We start from the raw sequence: 22480 nt of genomic DNA on the forward strand, positions 1-22480 counted from the left end.
GAGAATCGGAGAAGTGCAGCTCGTCGTTGAGGCTTGGGCGAGATAGAAGCCAGAGAGTGGCTGCAGCGTGACAGGAGAATGGAAATGTGGCACCGACGCGAGCGGGCAATTTAGACCTCATTTTAGGCTCTTAGGGTTTGTAATTTTTACAAATATATTATTTTATTTTTAGATTTTAAAAATCACCGGATCGATTTCGGGTATCCAATTTTTTTTTATCTAATTCGGAAATTCGATAAAAATATTGGATTGATATTCGAATTCGATCCATCGGATTCAATTTTTTTCAGATTAGATCGGCCGAATCAATAATTTGGGTCATTTAGATCGGATTTTTTGACCACCCTTACTCTGGGTATGTAATGTTTTTCGGGATGACCTTTAAAGTTAGCCATCTCCCCTCCATAGGCAACCCATTTAAAAAGAATTATATGATTTTATTTTATTTATTTTTGTTATTAAATTTATTAGATTTTTTTAATATGAAAATTTGTATTGTAGTAGTTTAATATAAAAAATATGAATTTTTAAAAAGAATTTTTTAAACAATTATTCTAACTAAAATTAGGACAGTAAAATTTATTTTCACGTTTTCTTATCCTATGGAACTACATAACTTTTAGATCAACACTGCATATAATTTTGAAAATATAACCATATATATATATATTAAAAACAATTATGAATATTATATATAAATAATATTTATATAAATTTAGTATTAATAAAATAGAGATATTTATAAATATTAATTACAATTTAAAAACTGGAGTTCGAATTTCTGAAGTCAACATGTCAAGAAAAGAAGTGAAAAATAACATGCCAATATGTCAAGAAAAGAAAATGTAGAATTTAAATTACTTTTTTGAATAATTTAATAATTAGTCCCTAAATTTTTTAATTGTTTCAATTTGACCTCTAAATCTTTTGTTTATTTACAATTCCACCATCAAATTAAAACCTATCCCAAATAAGTGTTCAACCCGCATCCAATTGCCCGTATGTGCCGTATCCGTATCGTACCGTATCGTATCGTACCCGTATCCGTATCATACCCGTATCCGTATTGTACCCGTATCCGTATCATACCCGTATCCGTATCGTACCCGTATCCGTATCGGATCTGTATCGGATACTCCAATACCGTTCTTCACCCTGCCCTTCGATACCGCGAAGAACAGAATAAAATTGAGCACAGCCCAAACTTACGAAAACAGAGAATCATGGAGAAAACTTCAGCTGCTCGTGCAATTGAATGGAGCATCGATCTTGAGAAGAGCCTTCGATCAAACAAACCAGGTGAGTCACAAATTCATACAAAGATACTTCTTTTCTGAAAACTTTTACCATTTAATCATCTGTTTGTCTCCTGGGTTCTTTTGTTCTCAATCATATTCACATTAAATTCCCTCCAGGTCAAGATCTTGAAGCCATAAATCAAATGGGTCCAAGACTTGAGCAATGGTGTAGAGAACCCGAAGTTAACATGTCAGAAAGTAACATGTTTGGGTTAATCAATGGAGAAGAAAAACTATTTGCTAATGCAATCTTGTTAAGGCTCGCTGATGCTTTTACCTCAGAGAACAAACAGATTAAAGCCTCTGTTGTTAAACTTTTCCTTTACTTATGGAAGAACTGTAAAAAGAAAGGATGCAACCAACTTGACAGAGTAATGTCAAAGCTTAGTTTAATGAATAGGGTAGAGCTACTAAGGAGGGTTAAGGTTGTCTTTGATGGGGGAGACACTGAATCCCGAGCTCTTGCATTGACATTTTTTGGCTGCTGTGCTTGTATTGCTAAGGAAAGAGCAGAAATTCGGTACCTTATTCTTTCAAGTTTGATGTCAAGTGATGTTCTAGAGGTCAGGCTCAATTGTTTTGATTTCAGGTTAACAATTATTTATTGGCAACATCTAATTCCTTATGATAATAATTCCAAAGAAAGGAACTGATATGAGAAACTGTGTAGGTGAAGGCGTCGTTATTTGCTGCAGGGTGCTTTTCGGAGCTGTCTGATGATTTTGCTTCAGTGTTCTTCGAGATATTAGTTAATATGGTGACATCATCTGATCTATCATGGGATGTAAGGTTGGTCGGCGTGCGATTGTTTTCCAAAATGGGATCCTCGTTAACACTTGCCAGTAAAGCTTACAAGGTTATGCATTATTAACATGAATTGCATATAAGCATACTTAAGTATCATTGGTGTTTGAGCATTTACTCGAAGCAGCTGTATTTGCATATGTTGATCTATGAACAGAACATTGTGTTTTGCTCTTAAATCGCAATATGGAATTCAATATTGCACCTTGATTATAGAAGGAACAAAATACTGTGGCTTATCTATTCATTCGCATGCTATTTTATTATGAAATTTAGCTATTGTAATGGATGTTTTTGTTCGGAATGAGTGAGCAAATTAGTATCAGCCATTGATAATCTTTGCAGTTCTTATTGTACTCTGAGTGACTTAAATACCACCTATAGATCATTAGTTGTACTTTTTTTTTTCTTTGAGATAAGAATTGCTTGTAGTTCTTATTTGTATTAACCTTCCATTTCAAGTAAACCTCAGAAAATGAGTCATAGTACTCGCACATTCTTTGCTTAAGATAGATTGCTTTGTAGAAAAGTAGTGCAGAATGTGGAATACTGCAGTTTTAAGTGTTAAATTAGTTACTATATGCACTTATTGGTGGATATTAACACGACTATATAATATTGCAGATAGGGATAAAACTGCTGTTAGATTCATTGGAAGAGGATCTATCACGTGTATTGCTTATTTCTCTTTCAAGACTTGCTTCAAGATCAATATGCCTCATTTCTGGACAGGTAATATCCCAACAGATGGAGTTAGTGGATGAGATTGCTCATGTTCTCATATGCTTGAACCCAGTTGAAAACACCTATTTTTATATTTCTCTATCTGGATCCCTTTCCACATTAGAAAACAAAAATAAATTTCTGAATCAGTCTCTATCCAGATACAGAAGCGAAAATTAAATTTTAAGCCAGGGTCTGACTAAATTTAGTTTTCAAACGTTTGTGTATCGGGAACAGATCCGGATATATAAACAATAAGTGTTTCCAAATTGTTTATTTTTTCTTCTGTATTTTATACGGAATATCAGATGGATTGGTTATTTGAATAGATTAATTGAATGCTCTAGCATTTGATGTGATTGAGAAGATATAATGTTGATGAATTCAATGGATTCTGATGGATTTGCTTTCTTCATATGGCATTTATTTATGTTTTTTGATGCAAGGCAAATTGGTCTATCTGAACATTGTAACCTTTAGGGTTTAAGTGGAGAACTTCTTATTTTATCCTTCCATGAATTCAATGGGCTCTTTGGTATCATAAAATTTGATTCATATCATCTTACTAGAATTTCGTTTGTCATCCAACCTAAAATCCAGACGACAAAAAAATCAGTTAAACTACAAATTTGACAATTTCTCATTGGGATTGATATACAACTCTAAATTTTCTGAAGAAGCATAGCCAAATGGGCTCAATATTTTATTTTATGTTAACAGTTTTACAAATAGATAATTTGGTCAACTTTTATTGTAGGTAAATCTGCTTTTCACATTTTTGTCACCAGATAAACCCTTGCTTTTGAAAGCTACGGCCCTAAGATGTCTACAATATATTGCAGCGAGGGAAATTTGCGATTTTTCTTCAACTGCAGATTCATTGGAGATATTGGTCCACATACTCGAAGAGTCATCATTTTCACCTTTACTGCGATGTGGAGCTCTTAATCTTCTCCAGAAGATGATGCTCTCATATGCCTTACCTACTATGTCTGACACAAACATGCTTATGATCCCCAAGCTTTTTATTGTTCTAAAAAATTCAGTTCAATCTTCAATCTGGGAAGAAAGAGTCTCAGCCATTGGCATTCTGATTGATTTGGCACAGAATATCACTGGGAAGAAAGATGCAACATTTCTAGCATCTAGAATCATGTTATTTGTCATTGATCAGATCAACTGGCTAGTTCGGCAAGTACAGGATCTTCACCAGCAAGATGGACACAGCTTGCTTGGTCTTCTTCTTTATCTTGTTGAAAATTATCCAGATCTCGGGAGTGTTGAGCTGGACAGGATTTGTTTAATTTTAGAATATCTGCTTGATTCTTGTGACCAGTTTGAAGGAAATAACGGCAGATTTTTCGCATCAAAGGTTTTGCTTTGCTTGTCTAAATTCATCGTCTGTTGCCTCCAGAAATTCGATTATTTTACAGTGGAAATCCTTCACAAAATCAAGATAGTTCTCAAACGTATACTTCACTGCTCCTTATTCGACTGCCATACTAAGGTTCTTTACTATCTTTACTTGCAGTCACATATGACGCACCATTTCATGTTAAACGAGATGAACGATCATCTCGACAGAACTATACAAGATTACTTAGTTCAAAATACAATCTGTAATTGGTCCACTTATAAAGTTGGGAAGTATGCAGCCTCTCAAGGTTCGTGGTCAGTAGCTGCTTTTGCATTTGATTCTCTGAAGACCATTGTTATGTCAAAGGCTTCGTATTTATGGCTAAAGTCATTGGAGCAGTTGGCTCAGTCTGAAATGAAAATTCAATTTCTTTTTCCTCCAAAACAGGTTGAGTGGAAAATAAAACTGCATGAAAATATGGATAGGCTTATTGGAGCCCTCAATGGTATTCAGTCTTCAAGAGAGAGTTTACGAACCATTGAAACTAGTCATGGAGTATTTTCTTTCCAGAGGTGGTTTATCTCTATAAGACAAAGGATTCTGGAGTGTACTCTAGATATTCTTAAGCTTTGTGGAGATTATGAAATCCAAGTAGAAAAGAATATGCAAATATCCTTTCGGTTATTGAAGATAGCACGAGAACTCGATCTAATAACTTCGTTTTTGTCCTTAGAAATGAATAAGAGAAATTTGGAGATCTTCCAAGCACTTGCACTAAGTTGTTCTATGCTGGCTTTCACCACTGGATTTTCTCTGTCGTATTCTAACATTAACGATGGTTCAGAAAATTTGGATAATTTAAATGGTACATTAGTTCATGACTTATTCTGCCGCTTGGAACTTGTTGAAGGGGAAGCCACAAAAGAACTCGGCTCACTTTTGAGGATTTATGGGCCAACCAAATGTTTTTCTTTTCTGCATTCGCGGAATCGGGTCTCAAGTAGTAATGGGGATGCAAAAGGCTTACTTAAGATTTGTGGTGATGCAGTTACAGCTGTTGTTGGCATGGTATTTAAAACCAACCCAGGAAATGATGGAACTAGTCGCCAAATTCCATCGGATGGCTTGCAACTTCTGTTGGATACAATAGCAAAATGGATGCACATCCCTTTTCGAATGCCCAAGCGGTTTTTTCAAATGAGGTATGTTGGTTTGGTGCCCATTCTTTTCCTTTTCTAAATTTTAAACTTTTTAAAATATTAATTACAAAAAAAGATATTTAAGCCATTTAACCCAAATAACCACTTTTTCCATGGAACAAGATTTTTTCAAATAACCTTCCATCAAACAGAAACTCCCACTTTAGTGTTTGACCTCTTTTAAGCATAGTTGTTTGTGGGTACCTCAATTGGTAAGAGTCTTGAATTTAATGACGATGAGATATTGTATTATTATTCCCTGAAACAGAAAACTCTAGCATAAAAAGGTCTTATAAGGCTTTCTCCAATTTCATTTTAAATGATGCAATTTTCACATTTTTTGTGTTTAAAATTGGCAATCATGATGGTGCAGGCCTTTCATTTCTTGCGAACTCTTTGCCTCAAGTTCAACTAAATATCAGGAGGAGATTTCAGTCAAGCAAGGCTTCCATTTATCGCTAAATCTATGCATCCAGTTGAAGAACATTCCAGATAATTCTTCTTTCCGTCTGACCAAACTTTATTGTATCCTTCAATGTAAATCATCCTCTCGTGTCTTGAACCGACATTCAGAGGAGAATATGGAGGTTGATGGACCAGAATATGAGGCAGATGACATGGTAGATTTGAACAACAAGTTATTTCAGCATATTGTAAACGAAAGCAATAGGAATAGCGGCGAATCAAACAAGAAAAAGAGTGACGACGAAGATGTATTTATTGTGGAAACAGTTGTGTCCTTTGAACCTAATGAGAGTGGGATTGGCTTCTCCACTTGCTTGTTTGATGTTTCAAATTTTGGTGTTGGATTTTATAGGATTAAATGGCATAGCTGTTGTTTAGACAATGAAGATTCTTGTTGGAGCCTTTTCCCTCTAAATTCTGCTCTTGATTTTACAGTTGTTCAAGAAATTAATCAATAAATGGTTAGATTTTCCCATAATCTTTTGCTGTGTTTTTAATTCTTAGTTTCTTTTACCCTTTTTTTCCCTCCAATCAAATTTTGTTTTACTTTCAAACTAAGAACATGATAATCTTGTAGAAATAGTCGACCTAAGAGATTAAAAGGTTCACTAGTTTGATTCTCACTAGAAGCGTTCTAAATAAAAACGGAAGGTCCCGACGTAGGGTATCATTCTAAAAATGTGTTTTCGAATAGTTTAAATAGGGAAAGGGGATGTTTAAGAGAAAAATTAAGTGTCAGGCTAGGTTTGATAGTTTGTATACTAAAATATATAATAAAAATGTCGGACATCAGTTCAAGAAAATTTCAAACCTTCAGTTTTGAATTATTAGTCGGTTTGATAGGTTAGAAAATTGGTTCGATCGATTTTATTTGTTACAAAAATTCATTATTAAATAATATAAATATACTTAAAATCTACTTCAAACCACCGTAGTAATAATAATAAAAAATACTATAAAAATTAATTTATTTCTTATAGAAATAAATAAAAAAAACTCTCATAGGATTAATATATAGAAAACCTAATTATTAAAAGCACCTAAATATCAATTTTTGGTTACAACTGAATTATGTCCCACCATTTTTTTTTGTTTCAAAAACCGGGTTTACACCCTTAAGTTAAATAAAAGAATTTAGTGTTAAAGAATTAAATGAATGTTTAATTAGGAATAATGAAATTAATGAGTTTGAAATAATTCCTAACCAAAATACAGGAGTAAAAATTTGGCATAATTTTCTTCACAAAAACTAATTCCAGCATAAATATTTTATAATAAGAAAAACAATGTTAAAGACTAATATTATTTACAAATGCCCATGTTTATTGTCAAATTAATTATTTCACATATTATGTTAATGTAAAAAATTCTTTTCAAATTTAGTAAATTAATATATTTGATTATTTTCTAAATATACTAAATATGAAAATAGGATTAAAGGGTATAATATTTTTTGTCAAAAAATCTTTACATAATATATAACTAATTCAAACTTAAAATAATTACTAATAAGGGAAAACAATGCTCAAATAAGTATTATTTACAAATGAACATAATGCATGTTTTACTATGTCAATAACTATTTCACATTTTGGACAAATATTATCTTTATGCAAAATTTTCTTTTTGAAATTTGTATAAAATTTACATATTTTAAGTATACAAAATATGACAAATACTATCTTTATACATATTTTCTTTATGCATGTTTTACTATGTGCATTTTAGGATTATCCCCATAAATCTTAAGTGGATTAGTTTTATGCATTGAGGAAGTTAATCGAACTTACACTTTCTTTATTAAGTTTTTTTTTCTGATATTATGCTTAATTTTGTTGTGTTTAAGTGATTTTCAATTTTTATAATACATAATTTTAGTGATAACCTATTAGGTAGATCAAGTAAAAATAAGTGTTTAAGAGACAAAATGTGAACTTGTGGACTTCATAAGACTACACTTTTGGACTAGAATAATACATAATCTGATAGACATAATCATATAATTTTGAAAAATAATACATAATCTAGAATAATACATAATCTGATAGACAACATAAACTAGAATTGTGGACTTCTAGTTCTACTTATATAAAATAAATATTATTTTGTAAAAAAAGATATTTAAAAAGTAATAGATAATTAATATTATTTAAAAAAAATAAAATACATAAGAATTTAATACATACTAATTTTGACAAATACAATCAGACCTTAGACGATAATGCATATGTATATTCCACCGTAAAACCATTCAGCCATCCCTAAAACCATTCGTAGACGACAATTGCATTTTTCGTAAGCGGGAAATATATTTTTCGTAGGCGACGATTTCATTTTTCGCAGACGACAAATGCATTTGTCGCCTACGAAAAATGCATTTGTCGTAGGCGGAAAATGCATTTTCGCTTGCGCTAACAATAAACACAGTATAATATGAACAATGTCGAAGCAGACGTCGAAGTATTACAGCTATAATAATATAAACTTACCCATTTTGATAATAAAATCTATATATATATATATATATTTATTTATTTTTATACAGGACGAGTGCAACAAACACAAACATAAACATACTTAATAATTGTTTGATGTTCTACATCCTTAAATATCAAATAAGTATGTACACTTTATTTTACATGACTTTAAATGAATATGAATATGATGATGTGTTGTGTAGAGATAGACAATAGTGGATTGATTGATTGATGCCTTTATCTAAGCTACAATTGGATACGATGTACAAGTTGTAATGCCTTTAAGTGCAGAAATCAAACAAATTTGGGTGATTTATTTAGTTTTTGTCAAAATTAATGAAACAAGATTTGTTGGGAAAGAAAGTCCACATATCACCCATGTTCTTTCCCAGCTCCATTTTGTAGTATCAATTGTCCCCCAATCTCCTCACCATGAATTCTTTATCAGCCACTAGAGAATTCCATTTTCAATCACATATCCCACTGCCAGAACAACATGGTTTACATCCTGCCCCATAACCAAATTATATTTGATGAACAAAACTAAAACTAAAACTATCCCACTGCCTTAAAGATATGATTCATCCAAAAGGTTGTCTTAGTCAATTTGGGCATCTATCTCGGTGGTCGCCTTCATTAATACTTCGTGGTGATTGGTGATTTACAAATACTGACAATATCCATTCCAATGTTATCCATATGATGTATCCGTCCCAGCAAGTATCATAAAGTACATGTACAAATTTGTTTAAAAGTGAAAAAAAATGAACTCCATGATGGATTATTAGGCCACTTAATAGTAATAGACTTTTGATGATATCATTAGTATAATAGTCTGGTTGTTTTTCTGGTAAAACAAGCAAGTGGTCAATCATTGAGTTATCGTTATTAAATAACCGATGTTGATCTATGAAATGTTGGAGTAATGCAACCATCTTTAAAAAATTCTTTTCTTAGTTTTCTAATAATCAAGTAACCTTAAAAATGATAAAAAAAAAAATATATATATATATATATGTGCAAGATGTGATACACCTCATGACTGAATCTTTTCAGTAATGATCAATATTTCTTTATCCTTCTTGAAATTCGAAAATTCTCCTTTGAAATATTTTATTCCTGAAAGCATACCCATTATAAATTTAAATGATAGCTTCCAGAACCCTCACCTTAATAATGATTTAACAAACATATCCATGCAAATAGTACATGGAAAATAACTTTTCAAAGCCACAATTTAATAATAGAAAATGAACTCATGCTTTTTCATAAAAAAAAATTTGTAAACAGTACATGGAAATATTATAAAATGAATAGTAATTTAATCGCAACGACAAAAAAAAACAACGGTGAGAGAAATCAAAGTAAAAGTATTGTGTGGAAATTTTTCAAAAAGGCAATGAGATTCACTACGGAATTTGTCAATTTTTTAAATCAATGTTCATATAATGTTAAAATAATGGCGTTGTGAATAATCAACAACGTACCATTAAAATGGTTGGTTGAATGTTCTACGTTATTTTAATATATTAATAAAGTGATCGATAAATCATTATTTTCATTATTTTAGTAACAAAACATTAACTTAAATTCTTGTTTATTAATACAAATTTTAATATTAATGTAAGAAAAGAGAGTACACATAACACAATCATTCAATATTGGATCTATATGAAGAAACGTAAATGAATTTCTTGGAAAACAATGCACACCTCATATTCACAGCTGTAAAAGTGGAAGAAGACACTTGATAAAGGTCTCCAAGTAGATGCTGAATTCATCTTGTCGAATAGATAAGGAACAGTTGAGGCGTCGCCAATGACCCGTAAAGTGATTCAATAAAGTAAAATAAAATAAAATAAACAAATACCTTTTGGGAGACAGATGGGGAGATCCTTTGGAATGCTACGTCGAAATGCCTTCTATGTATAGTGGACAAATCTAAGACGAATTTTCTTTCATTTTTTGCAGCCAGTGCTGCTTCATTCACCTCTAAATTAACAACAAATATGAGCATGAATACATGAAAAGGATTGCAGAAAAAAAAAATACTGACAAGAGCATAGTTGTCAATAGCGTATAGCGCTAAATAGCGCAAAAGCTTCTCATGGCTATAGCGTAAAGCGAATAGCGTAGCGAGGACTATTTGAAAATAAAGCGCTAAAACATGTAAGTATCAAAAATAAAAAACATCACAAAATTAAAAGTTTAAAACATAAAAACCATTAATTCTTAAACTACAAAAAGTTTAAAACATAATCTAAAATTCATTGTCATCATTTTCTCCATCAAGATCGAGATCATCTTCTTCATTTGAAATTGCATAATGTTCGGCATCATTCTCTTCTTCACTTTTTTAAGAGAAGAATTGGAAAAGTCTTAAAGAGAAAAAAGAACAAGAGAATAAAATAAAATAAAAAAACATTGAGAAGACGAAGAGTCATAAAAATAAATAAGGAACAAATAAGCTTGTCCATTTTACCGTTATTGTTAGAGCTGGACGTTGCAGATTGATAGATCTGGTGTCTATGTTATTGCTGCAACAAATAGGTTTGTTTGATCTTTTAAATTGTGTTCTCTATGAGAAATTTGCCTTTATTTTTTTTTTAGTAAAAGTTGAGTTACCTTTTGTGGTTGTGGTTATGAATTTATTTTTTCTAGACCCGAGTTCATAGATCCTGCTTTCTTGCGGCCTTGAAGACACCTACATGTCGGTTTGCCTAGTCCTGAAGACCGTGGCTTGATTCTTAAAGCTCTTGCACGAAAGAAACCTATAGATCCTAGTGTCGATTCGACACTAGGATCTATAGGTTTCTTTCGTGCAAGAACTTTAAGAATCAAGCCACGGTCTTCAGGACTAGGCAAACCGACATGTAGGTGTCTTCCTAGTCTTCCAGACCGCAAGAAAGCAACATCTTAAGATCAGGCTTAAGAAAAATAAATTCATAACCACAAAAAGTAACTCAAATTGTACTAAAAATAAAAAGATTCTCAAAGAGAGAAAACACAATTTAAAAGATCAATCATACCTATCGGTTGCAGCAATAACATAGACACTTGATTTATCATCAATACTGTCCAACTCTATCAATAACTGACAAGGATTCAATTTTATTTTCACATCTAGTTATGGACGAGTCAATAATTTCCAAGTTCCTGAGAGGAGAATTGAACTAATTTAAGTAACAACTTGTTTTGATACACATCCATCAATGGCTTGTTTGATATGGTTGATTTAGATTTAACAAATCAATATTCCTTCATCAATCAATTCTTCGATAAATTATCATTATTTTCTTTACTACATTTTAAAATATGAAATAATTCGAACTTTTGGTCAATTAACACAAATAACAAACATAAGCAAGCCTCCTTGTACACCAAACAAGTTTTAAATAGAAAATAATACCCTTATTTTATATTCTTTAAAATATTTTTAAAATATCAAATACTAAGATTATTTTGATGATTATATCAAACCGGCCTTCAATGTTACTTGCGACATTATTCAAAACTTGAGTTAAGTCACCTTTATAAAAAGATAGTTTTTATGCATTTTACTACTGTGTCCTTTAAAAAGATAGTTAACCTGCTATATATGAAAGAAATGGTTACCTGATTCAAAAGTCTTTCAAGAACCCAATCACCTTCCTTTGCTCGTTTCGTTATCAAAGGATCCACCTAAAAACGATGAGACAAAAGGCACATCAACTCATTAATATATGCATGACCAAAATAGAGAGAAATTATTTTAGTAGTTCCAGAAGTCCAGTTCTATCATTCATGATCACTCAATATTGCGAATACAAATGTGAGGTGATCATAAATGATAGAAACACAATTTGAACTTCAAAAAATATCCATAAGTTACCTGATCAAAGAAAATTAGACATGGGGAGAATATCTTTGCACGGTGGAACATAGTTTTAACTGCCCATTCACTTTCTCTCCCATATTTATGTAAAAGTTCAAGACCCTAGAAAAATAATTAAGGGACTTGAGAGAAATATCTTATAACACAATAAAAAAACACACATACCTTAATGTGTATAAAACTAGCCCCAACTTCATTGACCACAACCTTTGCAATTAATGTTTTACCACAGCCAGTAGGTCCATAAAGAAAAAACCATTTCTCTGTTTGAACATTCTGAAATATCCAGATTATAAATACAGTACACAAAAATAAAACTTAACCTGTTTCATTAAAATGAAGGAACATTGATCACCATATCATCAGGATTTTTAATACGTTGAACAATGGAACGCATAAACTCGTGCCTTATTGGTACCATCCCACCTATGACTTCCCATTTCACTTCGGGGATGATAGAAAACCATTCTTTTTTCAATGAAGGCTGGAACTTTATGATTGCTTCCTGCACTTAGGCACATCATTTTTAGAATCACAAAACATAAAGAATCTTAAAAAAAATAAAAGTGGTTTGTAAGGAGAAAACAATTCCAAGTATTTCTCACATATCTTTCAGGTGATATAACCAATTATTCAAAATCATCAACTAAAATACCATCTATTAGATTTCATTCCATTACTTAAAATAACAATAAAGAATCAATAATATATTTTTAAGCTATTGTCTTTTTCTATTTAGAAATAATCACTTGAAATATGAGATACCAATATCGTTTCTCACTTAAAACATGTTGATCGAAGTTTGGGTCTGTGGCGGTGGAATGTTGTGCTAGTCACTTCCCGGGAATAAACTATGGTCTCACAAAGAAAAAGAACAAATATATGAAGTTCTTTAACATAATATGTAAAAACTGAGTAAAAGTTAAGAGTAAATAATTACCTGAAAATCCATCATGGTTATTCCAACAATATCTGCCTCATTGAGATGATAAGATTTTTTAAACCAGTCACTGTCTTCTTCAGGCGATTCCATTCTGATTCTGTTTATGAGTTTCCTCATATCTAGATTTCTAGCTTCCTTTACTAATTGTTCCAAATCAACCCTAATAAAACCTTGTGTAGAACGGGCTATATGTACAAGGTCACAAGAATCTTCAAGCTTGAATCCGTGAAGAACATCAGTAAGAATCTTCCATCTATCTTCTTCATTTGGAACACCCAAGACAATCTCGCGGTCAAAATTTTCAAGATCAATAATATCAGGTTGAACAGGTCGGTGTGAAGCATCCATGGAAGTAATTGCAAAAAGATCTCGGATATTCTCTTCTGATCCACTAGAAAATCGAATCAATTATATATTATGTCAAAGCTGATCTTAAGTAACTACCAAATGCTAATGAACTTGAAGAATCAAATTAAGATGTATGGAGGGATGTGCATACCTTTCTTCTTCTTCAAACTCTGTCTTGCCGCCTCAGAATCTATGGAAATTATCTGATCCAGTCGATCGGATTTCCCGACGAAGATGTTAGGTAGAGATTGAAGAAGTGATTTGAAACTTCCGATCTGAAATTGACGTCTATCAATAGTTTCTCACCTTCAGTAATTACATCTATGTAATCGTATTCTCCTGCGTTTCAGCAACAAATTATTCAGATGGAGTAAAACCAGAATCCAGAAGAACAGTAAGCAAAAGGTATGGAGAGTGATCTATCTATACCGGCTGGACAAGAGGGAGATTTATCCCAACGTGATTTACAGATAGAAGAATCGTAGCCGAGAAGAATTAAGCCTTCATTTACGAGATTACGCAATTCATCTTTCCGTTTACAAGCTTTGTTCTTATCGACAATCTTCCAAGTATCGGCTAGAAGATTTCTCTCCGATACAGGACATAGAATCAAACTCTGCATAACATATCATATATCAAGAATCAAATTAAACAAACTATTTAAGATGTACCTTTATGTTGAGAAAAGCATTCGGAAGTTTGGATCAAGAGTCTAGAGCTTGAATTTGGATCAAATTAAACGAAGAACTGGAATCTAACAGAAAACTAACAGAAAACTGTATACACCCCCGCGTTCTTGACCTACCTTGAACAAATCAATCGGAGATCGATTTGATAAAATCTGTAGCAAGAGATTGAGAGTGAAGAGACGAGAATTTGAACAAATTGAAAATATCCCGATAAAGGATTTCTCATTATTCAACCTTATTTATATTGTCTCAATTACAAAATGAATAACAAACTATTGTCTCTAGTCTAAATAAGTCCTTAGACTTATATTCGTTATAATGTCAGAATGAAAATTAATTATTCTAACTAATCAATACCAAAATGACTAATGCAGTTAATTAACTGCCTTAATAAATATTTAGCAGTTAATTAATTGCCTTAACAAATATTTAGCAGTTAATTAACTCTAACAAATTCACTCAAATCATAACAACTTTGTTAAACAATAATTAGAAATAAAATAACTTTATTATTTTATTTCTTCACTCCCCCTCAAGACGGAAGTCTTTGAGCTTTAGCATAAGCCTTAAATCTTGAAATTGTTTAGCATCAAGAGCTTTGGTAAATATATCTGCATTTTGAACATTAGAAGCAACATATGTTAAAGTAATGAAACCATCTTTATATTTGTTTCTTACCAAATGACAGTCAATATCGATGTGTTTCGTTCTCTCATGAAACACCGGATTTTGCGTTATATGCATCGCTGCTTTATTGTCATAATACAAAACAATAGACAGATTAACTTTGATCTGAAAATCAGCAAGTAAATAAGCCAGCCATTGTAAATCACATACTGTGACAGCCATAGATCTATATTCAGCTGATGATCTAGATATAGTTTGCTGTTTTTTTTTTTTTTTTTCCATGCTACTAGAGCATTGCCAATGTAAATACAATAACCTGTAAATGATTTTCTAGTATCATAACAAGAAGCCCAATCACTATCAGAATATGCTGAAATAACAAAATCATTTTTAAATGCATAAAAAATGTCTAAGGATGGTGTTCCTTTAAGATATTTAACCACTTTGATAGCAACCTCAAAATGTGATTTATAAGGTTTATTAATATATTGACTTAATTGTTGTACTGCATATGCAATATCTGGCCTAGTGAAATTCAAATATAGTAAACGACCAATTAATCTTCTATACTTTTCAACGTCACAAAGGGTATCATTCACTGGTTCTTGAACCAATTTGATATCTCTAGTCATAGGAATAGATGATGGTTTAGCAGCAATCAAGGACATATCAGAAACAATGTCAAGAATATATTTTCGCTGGTTAACATAAATTTCATCATCAGTTTGTATAATTTCAAGACCTAAGAAAAACTTAGCTTTACCCAAATCTTTAATAGAAAATTTGGTATTAATCATATTTTTTATTTCATCAATTTGCTCTATTGAATTCCCTGGTAATAGGATATCATCAACATAAATAAGCAAACAAACAATATTAGATCCATCATTTTTGATGAATAAATAATGGTCATTCTCAGATTTTTTAAAACCACTTTCAATAAGGATGTTACAAATTTGAAAATGCCACTGTCTAGACGATTGTTTCAAGCCATATATGCTTTTGTTTAATTTACACACTTGTTTTGGTAGTGTTCCTTTTAAACCTTCTGGAACTTTCATATATAAATCTTCTTCAACTAAGCCATGCAAGAAAGCATTATTTACATCTATTTGATGTAAATGCCATTTCTTAGCAGCTGTTAAAGCAAGAAGTAGTCGAATAGTCGAATTTTTAGCTACATGGGCATATACCTGATGAAAATCAATTCCATCATTTTGGTTATACCCCTTTGCAACTAGTCGGGCTTTACATTTATCAATACTGCCATTAGCATTCAATTTTGTTTTAAAAATCCATCTACAACCTATTGTTTTCTTTCCTTTAGGAAGTTCTGTTATAACCCAAATATTATTTTTATGAAGAGCAGTAAGTTCATCATCCATAGCTTTAATCCAATCTGGATTTAAAATTGCTTGTTTGTATGAAGTTGGTTCAACAAACTGATCAATGTTGCCCAAGAATTCAATATATTCTTCATTGTTGCAAGTTGATACAAATGGAAATGATGGTGGTAAATAACTTTGTTTTTTATTTACATTTGTCTCAACTAGACTTACAACATAATCCTTCATCTAAACAGGTTGTTTTATAAATCTTAAACTTTTTTGAGACACGTATTTTATTTCATCTTGAACAGGTGAATGATTAACTTCATGTTCATCTTGAGAAGCAGAAGTTATCCCTTCACTTGTATTCAATTCAGGTTCAGAATTAGAATTCAAATTTTGATGTTCTGAAATTTCAGTTTGAACATTTTCAAAATCATTATCATAATCTAAATTATCTAATTCTGTTTCAAAGAAATATGGAAAATCAAAAGATTTGTTTCCTTGTAAAATTTCTTTGTTTTGGATAATTTTATCAGAAAATGGAAAAATGTCTTCATGAAAAATAACATCTCTTGAAATACTAACATTTCCTGTTTCGGTATCATAAACTGTATATTCTTTTTTGGTTAAAGAATATCCAATGAAAACACATTTGTTGGCTCTTTTTGAAAACTTTGATTTGTTTGGATAAACATTTGCAGAATAACACAAACAACCAAACTTTAAAATAGTTATAATCTGGTTTCTTTCCCGATAGCATTTCAATTGGAGTTTTTCCATTTAAAATGTTAGTGGGAATTCTATTTATTAGATGAGTTGCAGTCAATAATGAATAAGGCCAAAATTTAGAATCTAAATTAGAATCAATCATTAATGACCTTGCCACTTGAAGTAAATGTTTGTTTTTTTTCTCCACAACACCATTTTGTTGAGGTGAGTAAACACAAGTTGTTTGGTGAATAATTCCTAAGAAATTAAACATTTCAGAACATTTTTCATTTAAAAACTCAGTTCCATTGTCTAATCTAATTATTTTAATAGTTGTGTCATATTGATTTTTAACTAACATAAAAAAATTATGAAGTTTTTCAAACACAAAGACTTTACTTGGCATAAAAAAATCCAAGTACATCGAGAGTAATCATCAACAATAGTAAGCATGAAGGGTGTGTTAAGGATTGATTCCTCTCGATATGGACCCCAAATGTCAACATGAATAAGTTCAAAAATCTTTAACTTTTTAGAAACGCTTTGAACAAAAGGAACTCTTTGCATTTTAGCAACAGGACATGTTGAACAATGAAAAGCTTTATTCATAACAGTAGGAAATACACTTTTTAGAACATTTAAAGCAGGATGTCCTAATCGTTTGTGTAAAAGAAATGAATCAGAAACAACATTTAAAGAAAAATCAACTGCAGATTTGTGGTTTTATTAAAAATTGGACTGTTTTCAATGAAGTACAAATTCCCCATTCTCTTTCCCAGATTTACTTTGAACCTTGTCTCAAGGTCCTGCAAATAACAATCAGATTTTGAGAAAATACAGTTCATTTTGTTATCCTTTGTAAGTTTTGAAACTGCAATTAAACAATATCTAAAAGATGGTGCATATAATACATCTCTTAGTTTCAAACAATCAAGAAGTTTAACAGTTCCTATTTCAGTTATGTTCCTACTTGATCCATCAGCTAAGTACATAATTCTAGGTTCATCAAGTTGTCTTATATATGAAAATGCATTCATATTATTGCATATATGACAAGATGCTCCTGAATCAATAAGCCACATATTTGATATATTTGTTTGTTCATTAATGCTAAAATCATATTCAAATGAATTAAGAATATAGTTAGGAAACTTACTTGCAGATGAAGAAGATCTATTTGACTTGTTCTTGACATCTCTCATGTTCTTCAAGAACTGTTTATACATCTTGTATTCATCAATGGAAAGTTCCTGGAAATCATCTTTGTCTGCAGTAGCATGAACAGAAGTTGATGGTCTTTTCTTGATCACATTATCCTTTGGTTGTTTCCACCATTCTGGATATCCAATTAACTTAAAGCAACCATCCTTCATGTGACCTTTGCCTCCACAGTGTGTGCAACTTGCACTCTTATTCTTGTTTGGAGGATGATAAACTCTTTCACCTTCTTCTTTTATCACCATTGCAGATTCTTGAAAATGCATTTTCTGTCTAGTCCTCTTTTCGACATTCTGAAGCATTGTGAATGATTTATAAACGTCTGGCCATGGATCTTGCATGAGTATTTGATCTTTGACATACTCGTATTTATCATCAAGCCCCATCAGAAATTGAAGAAGCTTAAGTTCTTCATCATCTCGAAGCATTTCTGCTTCAAGAAAGCATCCATCACAATTAACTCGAATTCCTTTGCATATGCATCTTCTTAGAGGTTTTAACCCCATCATCTCATCCCACAGCAATCTCACCTTTTAATAGTATTCTTCTAAGTCAAGGTCACCTTGTTGGACGAAGCTAATATCCTTTTGAAGGTTGTACCTCCTCGGACCATTGTTGCCTTCATATCTGGACTTGATCTCAAGCCACAGATCACGACTGGTTTTCTTGGATTGAAATCTTCTTCCAATTCTTGCCTCTATCGTATTCATAATCCATGCCCTAACTAAGGCATCAACAATACCCCATTGATTTGCATCTTTTTTATCTTTTGGTTCTGGATATGAACCATCAATAAAACATATCTTAATTTTCGCTTGAAGAGCTAGCCTAATACTTAGACTCCATCCGAAATAAGTTTCCCTTCCAGTAAAAATGGCTGAGGTAATATTTAGGCCTAGATGATCGGCTGGATGTATAAGAAGAGGATCATTATTGTATTTCTTTTTTGTAATTGGTTGGTTAAGGTTCTGGTTTGGATTATGGATGTTAGGGTTAGGGATTTGAGTCATAGTTGGTGTACAAGTTGGAATTGAAACTCTACTTGACTCTAAAACCATCGGCCTAAGAGTAGTATACATTTCTGCTGGAATTTCAGGAAATTGAGGTTCAGAACTTACATTGTTATCTGAAGATCCAAAAGCCATTTCTTACTTTGATAGAATTAGTAGATCGTCTTCTTCTTCGCCTAGATTTGCTCTGATACCATGAACAAATCGATCGGAGATCGATTTGATAAAATTTGTAGCAAGAGATTGAGAGTGAAGAGATGACAAGAATAGAGGATTTGCACAAATTGAAAATAACCCGATAAAGGGATTTCTCATTATTCAACCTTATTTATATTGTCTCAATTACAAAATGAGTAACAAACTATTGTCTCTAGTCTAAATAAGTCCTTAGACTTATATTCGTTATAATGTCAGAATGAAAGTTAATTATTCTAACTAATCAATACCAAAATGACTAATGCAGTTAATTAACTGGCTTAACAAATATTTAGCAGTTAATTAACTCTAACAAATTTACTCAAACTAGAGTTATTTCCCTACGTTGTATGGGTCATTTTACACATGATAAACAATTTTTTAAAGATAAATATTATTGATTACAATTTAGAATAAGATAAAAGATAAGTGTAAATTAATTACATTATTACGTTAAAATTATAATATTATATAAATCACACCACCATTCATAAATATTATTAATAAAATTGAGTGAGTTTAAAAAAATAACATACTTTTATACTAATAAATTATATTTTAAATATTTCTTCTCATTTTTATAATATTAAGTACTTTAAAAGATAAATAGATCTTATTTTAAACTTTTAAGAGAAGACTCATATAATACCTTTAAATATGACAAATTATAGATATAAAAATGTTTAACAAAAAATTTAACTGAAATTAATCATTAATAAATAATCAAAAAAAAATAACAATACAATAAAAAAATCTTATAAATAAAATAAACAAATAACAATTACAAAATTAAAGGAGAGGAGAGCACATGGAGTGATGTGAGACCCAATTTTTACTATCTATGAGTTGTTTTTATTACCTTACATTTTAGAAGGTTAGCGGGACATGGGAGCCTTTCAAGATAGATTGGTCCAGTTCCTATTGTAATTCATAAGAATATATCCGAGCTTTTCCTGGCTTTTTCTCTCTTGCTTATCCGCTTTTTTATATTTAATCAGTCCAAAATTTTATTATTGACCTAAAAATATTATAATTTGACATATTATAATAAATATTTATATTTATCAAACAAATTTTAGAATTAATAAAAAAAATTAATATAAAATTTAAATAACACCATTATATTATATTACTCAACTTTTAGGTGGTACAATTTAGCTTCACAATTACTTCTTATCCTTAGAATAATTTGTCGAACTATAAAATGTGAAAATATTTGCATTGTTTTTATTATAAAAAAAATAAAAATATATTTTTAAATATCTTAAATCAAAGATTATAATATAAAAAATATTATAGTTATAAAAAAAATATGATCTTTAGGCACTTTTTTATATAAAAAAAATAAAACAATAAAAATTAACTAATAAGTTTTGCTTACAAAATACAAACTACATTATCAAACTATTTGAAAAAAAAATAAGTTCTTTTAAAAGGTTAATCTAAATATTTTTAGAAAAATAAAATAAAATTATAAAAATTTCAAAATTAATGTAATTTTCTAATTAACTTTTAATGATATGATATTTATTTTAGATTCATTATCTACCTATTTATTATTCAATTCCAAATTCAAGAAAAATAATAAAAGAAAAAATATAATTCATATATTTATATACATAATCAATCCAAAAATATAATTAAATTATAAGATAGAAAACAAAAAGTGAATAAAAAAATAAATTAAACTTAAAATAATATTTAAGAAATTTTGATAAAAATAAAAAAATACAAATTTGGTACATCAAATTTAAAATTACATTATTATTATTATTATTATATAATAAATGTTTGAAAATATTTAAACTTAATTTAGATATAATCAAATAAAAGTTATATTATCTTATGTCATTTTTTTTAAATCATATAAATTTTTTGATTTTTTTTATATTAAATATTATTTTATATGAGATAATAACATTTAAATTTAATATATATATATATATAATTAAATAAATAAATAAATAATATTATGAGTTTATAACTATAATTTTAAAAATAATTTATTTTTATTTAAGTTATTTAAACTTAAAATAAAAATTGAAAAAATTTGATAGAAGAAAAAGATAAAATTTAAAATTACATTATTATTATTATTATTATTATATAAATAAAGGTTATATCATTTCATATCATTTTTTTATATTATATAATTTTTTTAAATAAAAAATATTTTATAAATTTGTAATTTTAATTATAAAAACTATTATACCCATATAAAAATGTACTATTAACAAAAACATAAAAAATTAAATCTCACTCTAAAAAAATAATTAATATTTTTTTTATGTAGGTAAATAAAGTATATATTATTATTTTTCTTATATTAAATTAAATCTCTTAATTCTAATTTAATTTATAGACATTTGTAGATTTATTGAATGGTTCTTAATTCTTAAAGATGAGATTATTGACTCTAATTTTTAGTTACTTTTTTTTCGTCTTAATTTCTTGTGTCAAAGTGTTGTGCGAATCCTTTGAATTTTTATATAATTTTGTTGATTGTTTTTTAAAAAAATATTTTATTTTATGAATTATTGTTATACAATAATAAAAACAAATTCATAATCAAATGAAGATAACATTACTCTTCATTTTACGAACTTTATAATAAACGAAATTAGAATTCATTTTATATAAAAAAAAACTAACATAATTCAATAGTCAATACCCGATTTTAACTTAAAAAATGAATAAATATAAATAAATTATATTGGCTTAAAACTTAATTTATCTTTTGAATGATGTTTGAAAAAAGAGGATTGTTATTAGACTTCTAAACTATTTTATTAAATATATTTTTTATTTTTATATATTTCTAAATGTAATTAAAAAATTAGAATCCTTTTTTTATAGAAGGTTAATTTTTGTTAGAAAATTTTTCAGCACAAAAGAAACAAAGTAATTTACTCGAAGATAAGAGAGGGGATAAACTCATACGGGATGAATGATATAATAGTATATAACACATTTTACCTATCATTAATATAGTTTGATATTATACTTCAGCATTTAAATAAGTATTTATAACCAATTTTCAAAAAATCTCTTTTTTCTAAGATCAATCTAGTCCAAAAAATTTGAAAGTAGGTCATGAAAAATTTAGATTAATAAAACTCCTTCACTAAATTATAAAAAAAAATCTCTTAAATAGTATCTTGTAAAAAAGAAGATTAACCAAATGATACAAATTCTATATTTATAATCAAAGATT

General features: G+C 29.8%; 3 protein-coding genes and 1 pseudogene across 6 annotated transcripts; 2 read left to right on the plus strand and 2 right to left on the minus strand.

The window, feature by feature from the left end:
• Window positions 1-1183: 1183 nt before the first annotated feature.
• On the plus strand, window positions 1184-4285 carry LOC124912905. The gene is made up of 6 exons (XM_047453542.1): window positions 1184-1299; window positions 1416-1861; window positions 1969-2154; window positions 2727-2834; window positions 3583-4197; window positions 4259-4285. The coding sequence occupies exons 1-6, from the start codon at window positions 1224-1226 to the stop codon at window positions 4283-4285; spliced, it is 1458 nt and encodes a 485-aa protein (XP_047309498.1). The 5' UTR covers window positions 1184-1223.
• On the plus strand, window positions 4130-6334 carry LOC124912126. The gene is made up of 2 exons (XM_047452687.1): window positions 4130-5384; window positions 5755-6334. The coding sequence occupies exons 1-2, from the start codon at window positions 4363-4365 to the stop codon at window positions 6302-6304; spliced, it is 1572 nt and encodes a 523-aa protein (XP_047308643.1). The 5' UTR covers window positions 4130-4362; the 3' UTR covers window positions 6305-6334.
• A 3568-nt stretch (window positions 6335-9902) lies between these two features.
• LOC124912555 lies at window positions 9903-13236 on the minus strand. 4 transcript variants are annotated; one of them, XM_047453191.1, is made up of 6 exons: window positions 13138-13236; window positions 12363-12702; window positions 12195-12299; window positions 11939-12004; window positions 10194-10313; window positions 9903-10104 (listed from the first exon to the last, which is right to left on the minus strand). In XM_047453191.1, exons 3-6 carry the CDS (start codon window positions 12243-12245, stop codon window positions 9991-9993), a joined length of 351 nt encoding a protein of 116 aa, XP_047309147.1. In that variant the 5' UTR covers window positions 12246-12299; window positions 12363-12702; window positions 13138-13236; the 3' UTR covers window positions 9903-9990. The 4 variants fall into 4 exon arrangements, 2 of the variants coding, with proteins under 2 accessions (XP_047309147.1, XP_047309148.1); XM_047453192.1 differs by having other exon boundaries at window positions 12195-12319; XR_007096688.1 differs by having other exon boundaries at window positions 9908-10315.
• A 36-nt stretch (window positions 13237-13272) lies between these two features.
• Window positions 13273-14285, minus strand: LOC124912563 (annotated as a pseudogene).
• Between the last annotated feature and the right edge of the window lie 8195 nt (window positions 14286-22480).

This window comes from Impatiens glandulifera, chromosome 8 (assembly GCF_907164915.1).
Source record: "Impatiens glandulifera chromosome 8, dImpGla2.1, whole genome shotgun sequence".
In the NCBI taxonomy this organism is placed as follows: domain Eukaryota; kingdom Viridiplantae; phylum Streptophyta; class Magnoliopsida; order Ericales; family Balsaminaceae; genus Impatiens; species Impatiens glandulifera.

What these genes read in the sequence shown, in the direction of transcription:
- LOC124912905 (XM_047453542.1), top strand. Translation starts at nt 1,224, where the DNA reads ATGGAGAAAACTTCAGCTGCTCGTGCAATTGAATGGAGCATCGATCTT. An exon ending in CCTTCGATCAAACAAACCAG is followed by an intron (nt 1,300 to 1,415) that starts GTGAGTCACAAA and finishes AATTCCCTCCAG; the next exon opens with GTCAAGATCTTGAAGCCATA. An exon ending in TATGCCTCATTTCTGGACAG is followed by an intron (nt 2,835 to 3,582) that starts GTAATATCCCAA and finishes CTTTTATTGTAG; the next exon opens with GTAAATCTGCTTTTCACATT.
- LOC124912555 (XM_047453191.1), bottom strand. Translation starts at nt 12,245, where the DNA reads ATGTTCCACCGTGCAAAGATATTCTCCCCATGTCTAATTTTCTTTGAT. An exon ending in GTCTAATTTTCTTTGATCAG is followed by an intron (nt 12,005 to 12,194) that starts GTAACTTATGGA and finishes CATCGTTTTTAG; the next exon opens with GTGGATCCTTTGATAACGAA. An exon ending in CCCCATCTGTCTCCCAAAAG is followed by an intron (nt 10,105 to 10,193) that starts GTATTTGTTTAT and finishes CTATTCGACAAG; the next exon opens with ATGAATTCAGCATCTACTTG.
- LOC124912126 (XM_047452687.1), top strand. Translation starts at nt 4,363, where the DNA reads ATGACGCACCATTTCATGTTAAACGAGATGAACGATCATCTCGACAGA. An exon ending in AAGCGGTTTTTTCAAATGAG is followed by an intron (nt 5,385 to 5,754) that starts GTATGTTGGTTT and finishes ATGATGGTGCAG; the next exon opens with GCCTTTCATTTCTTGCGAAC.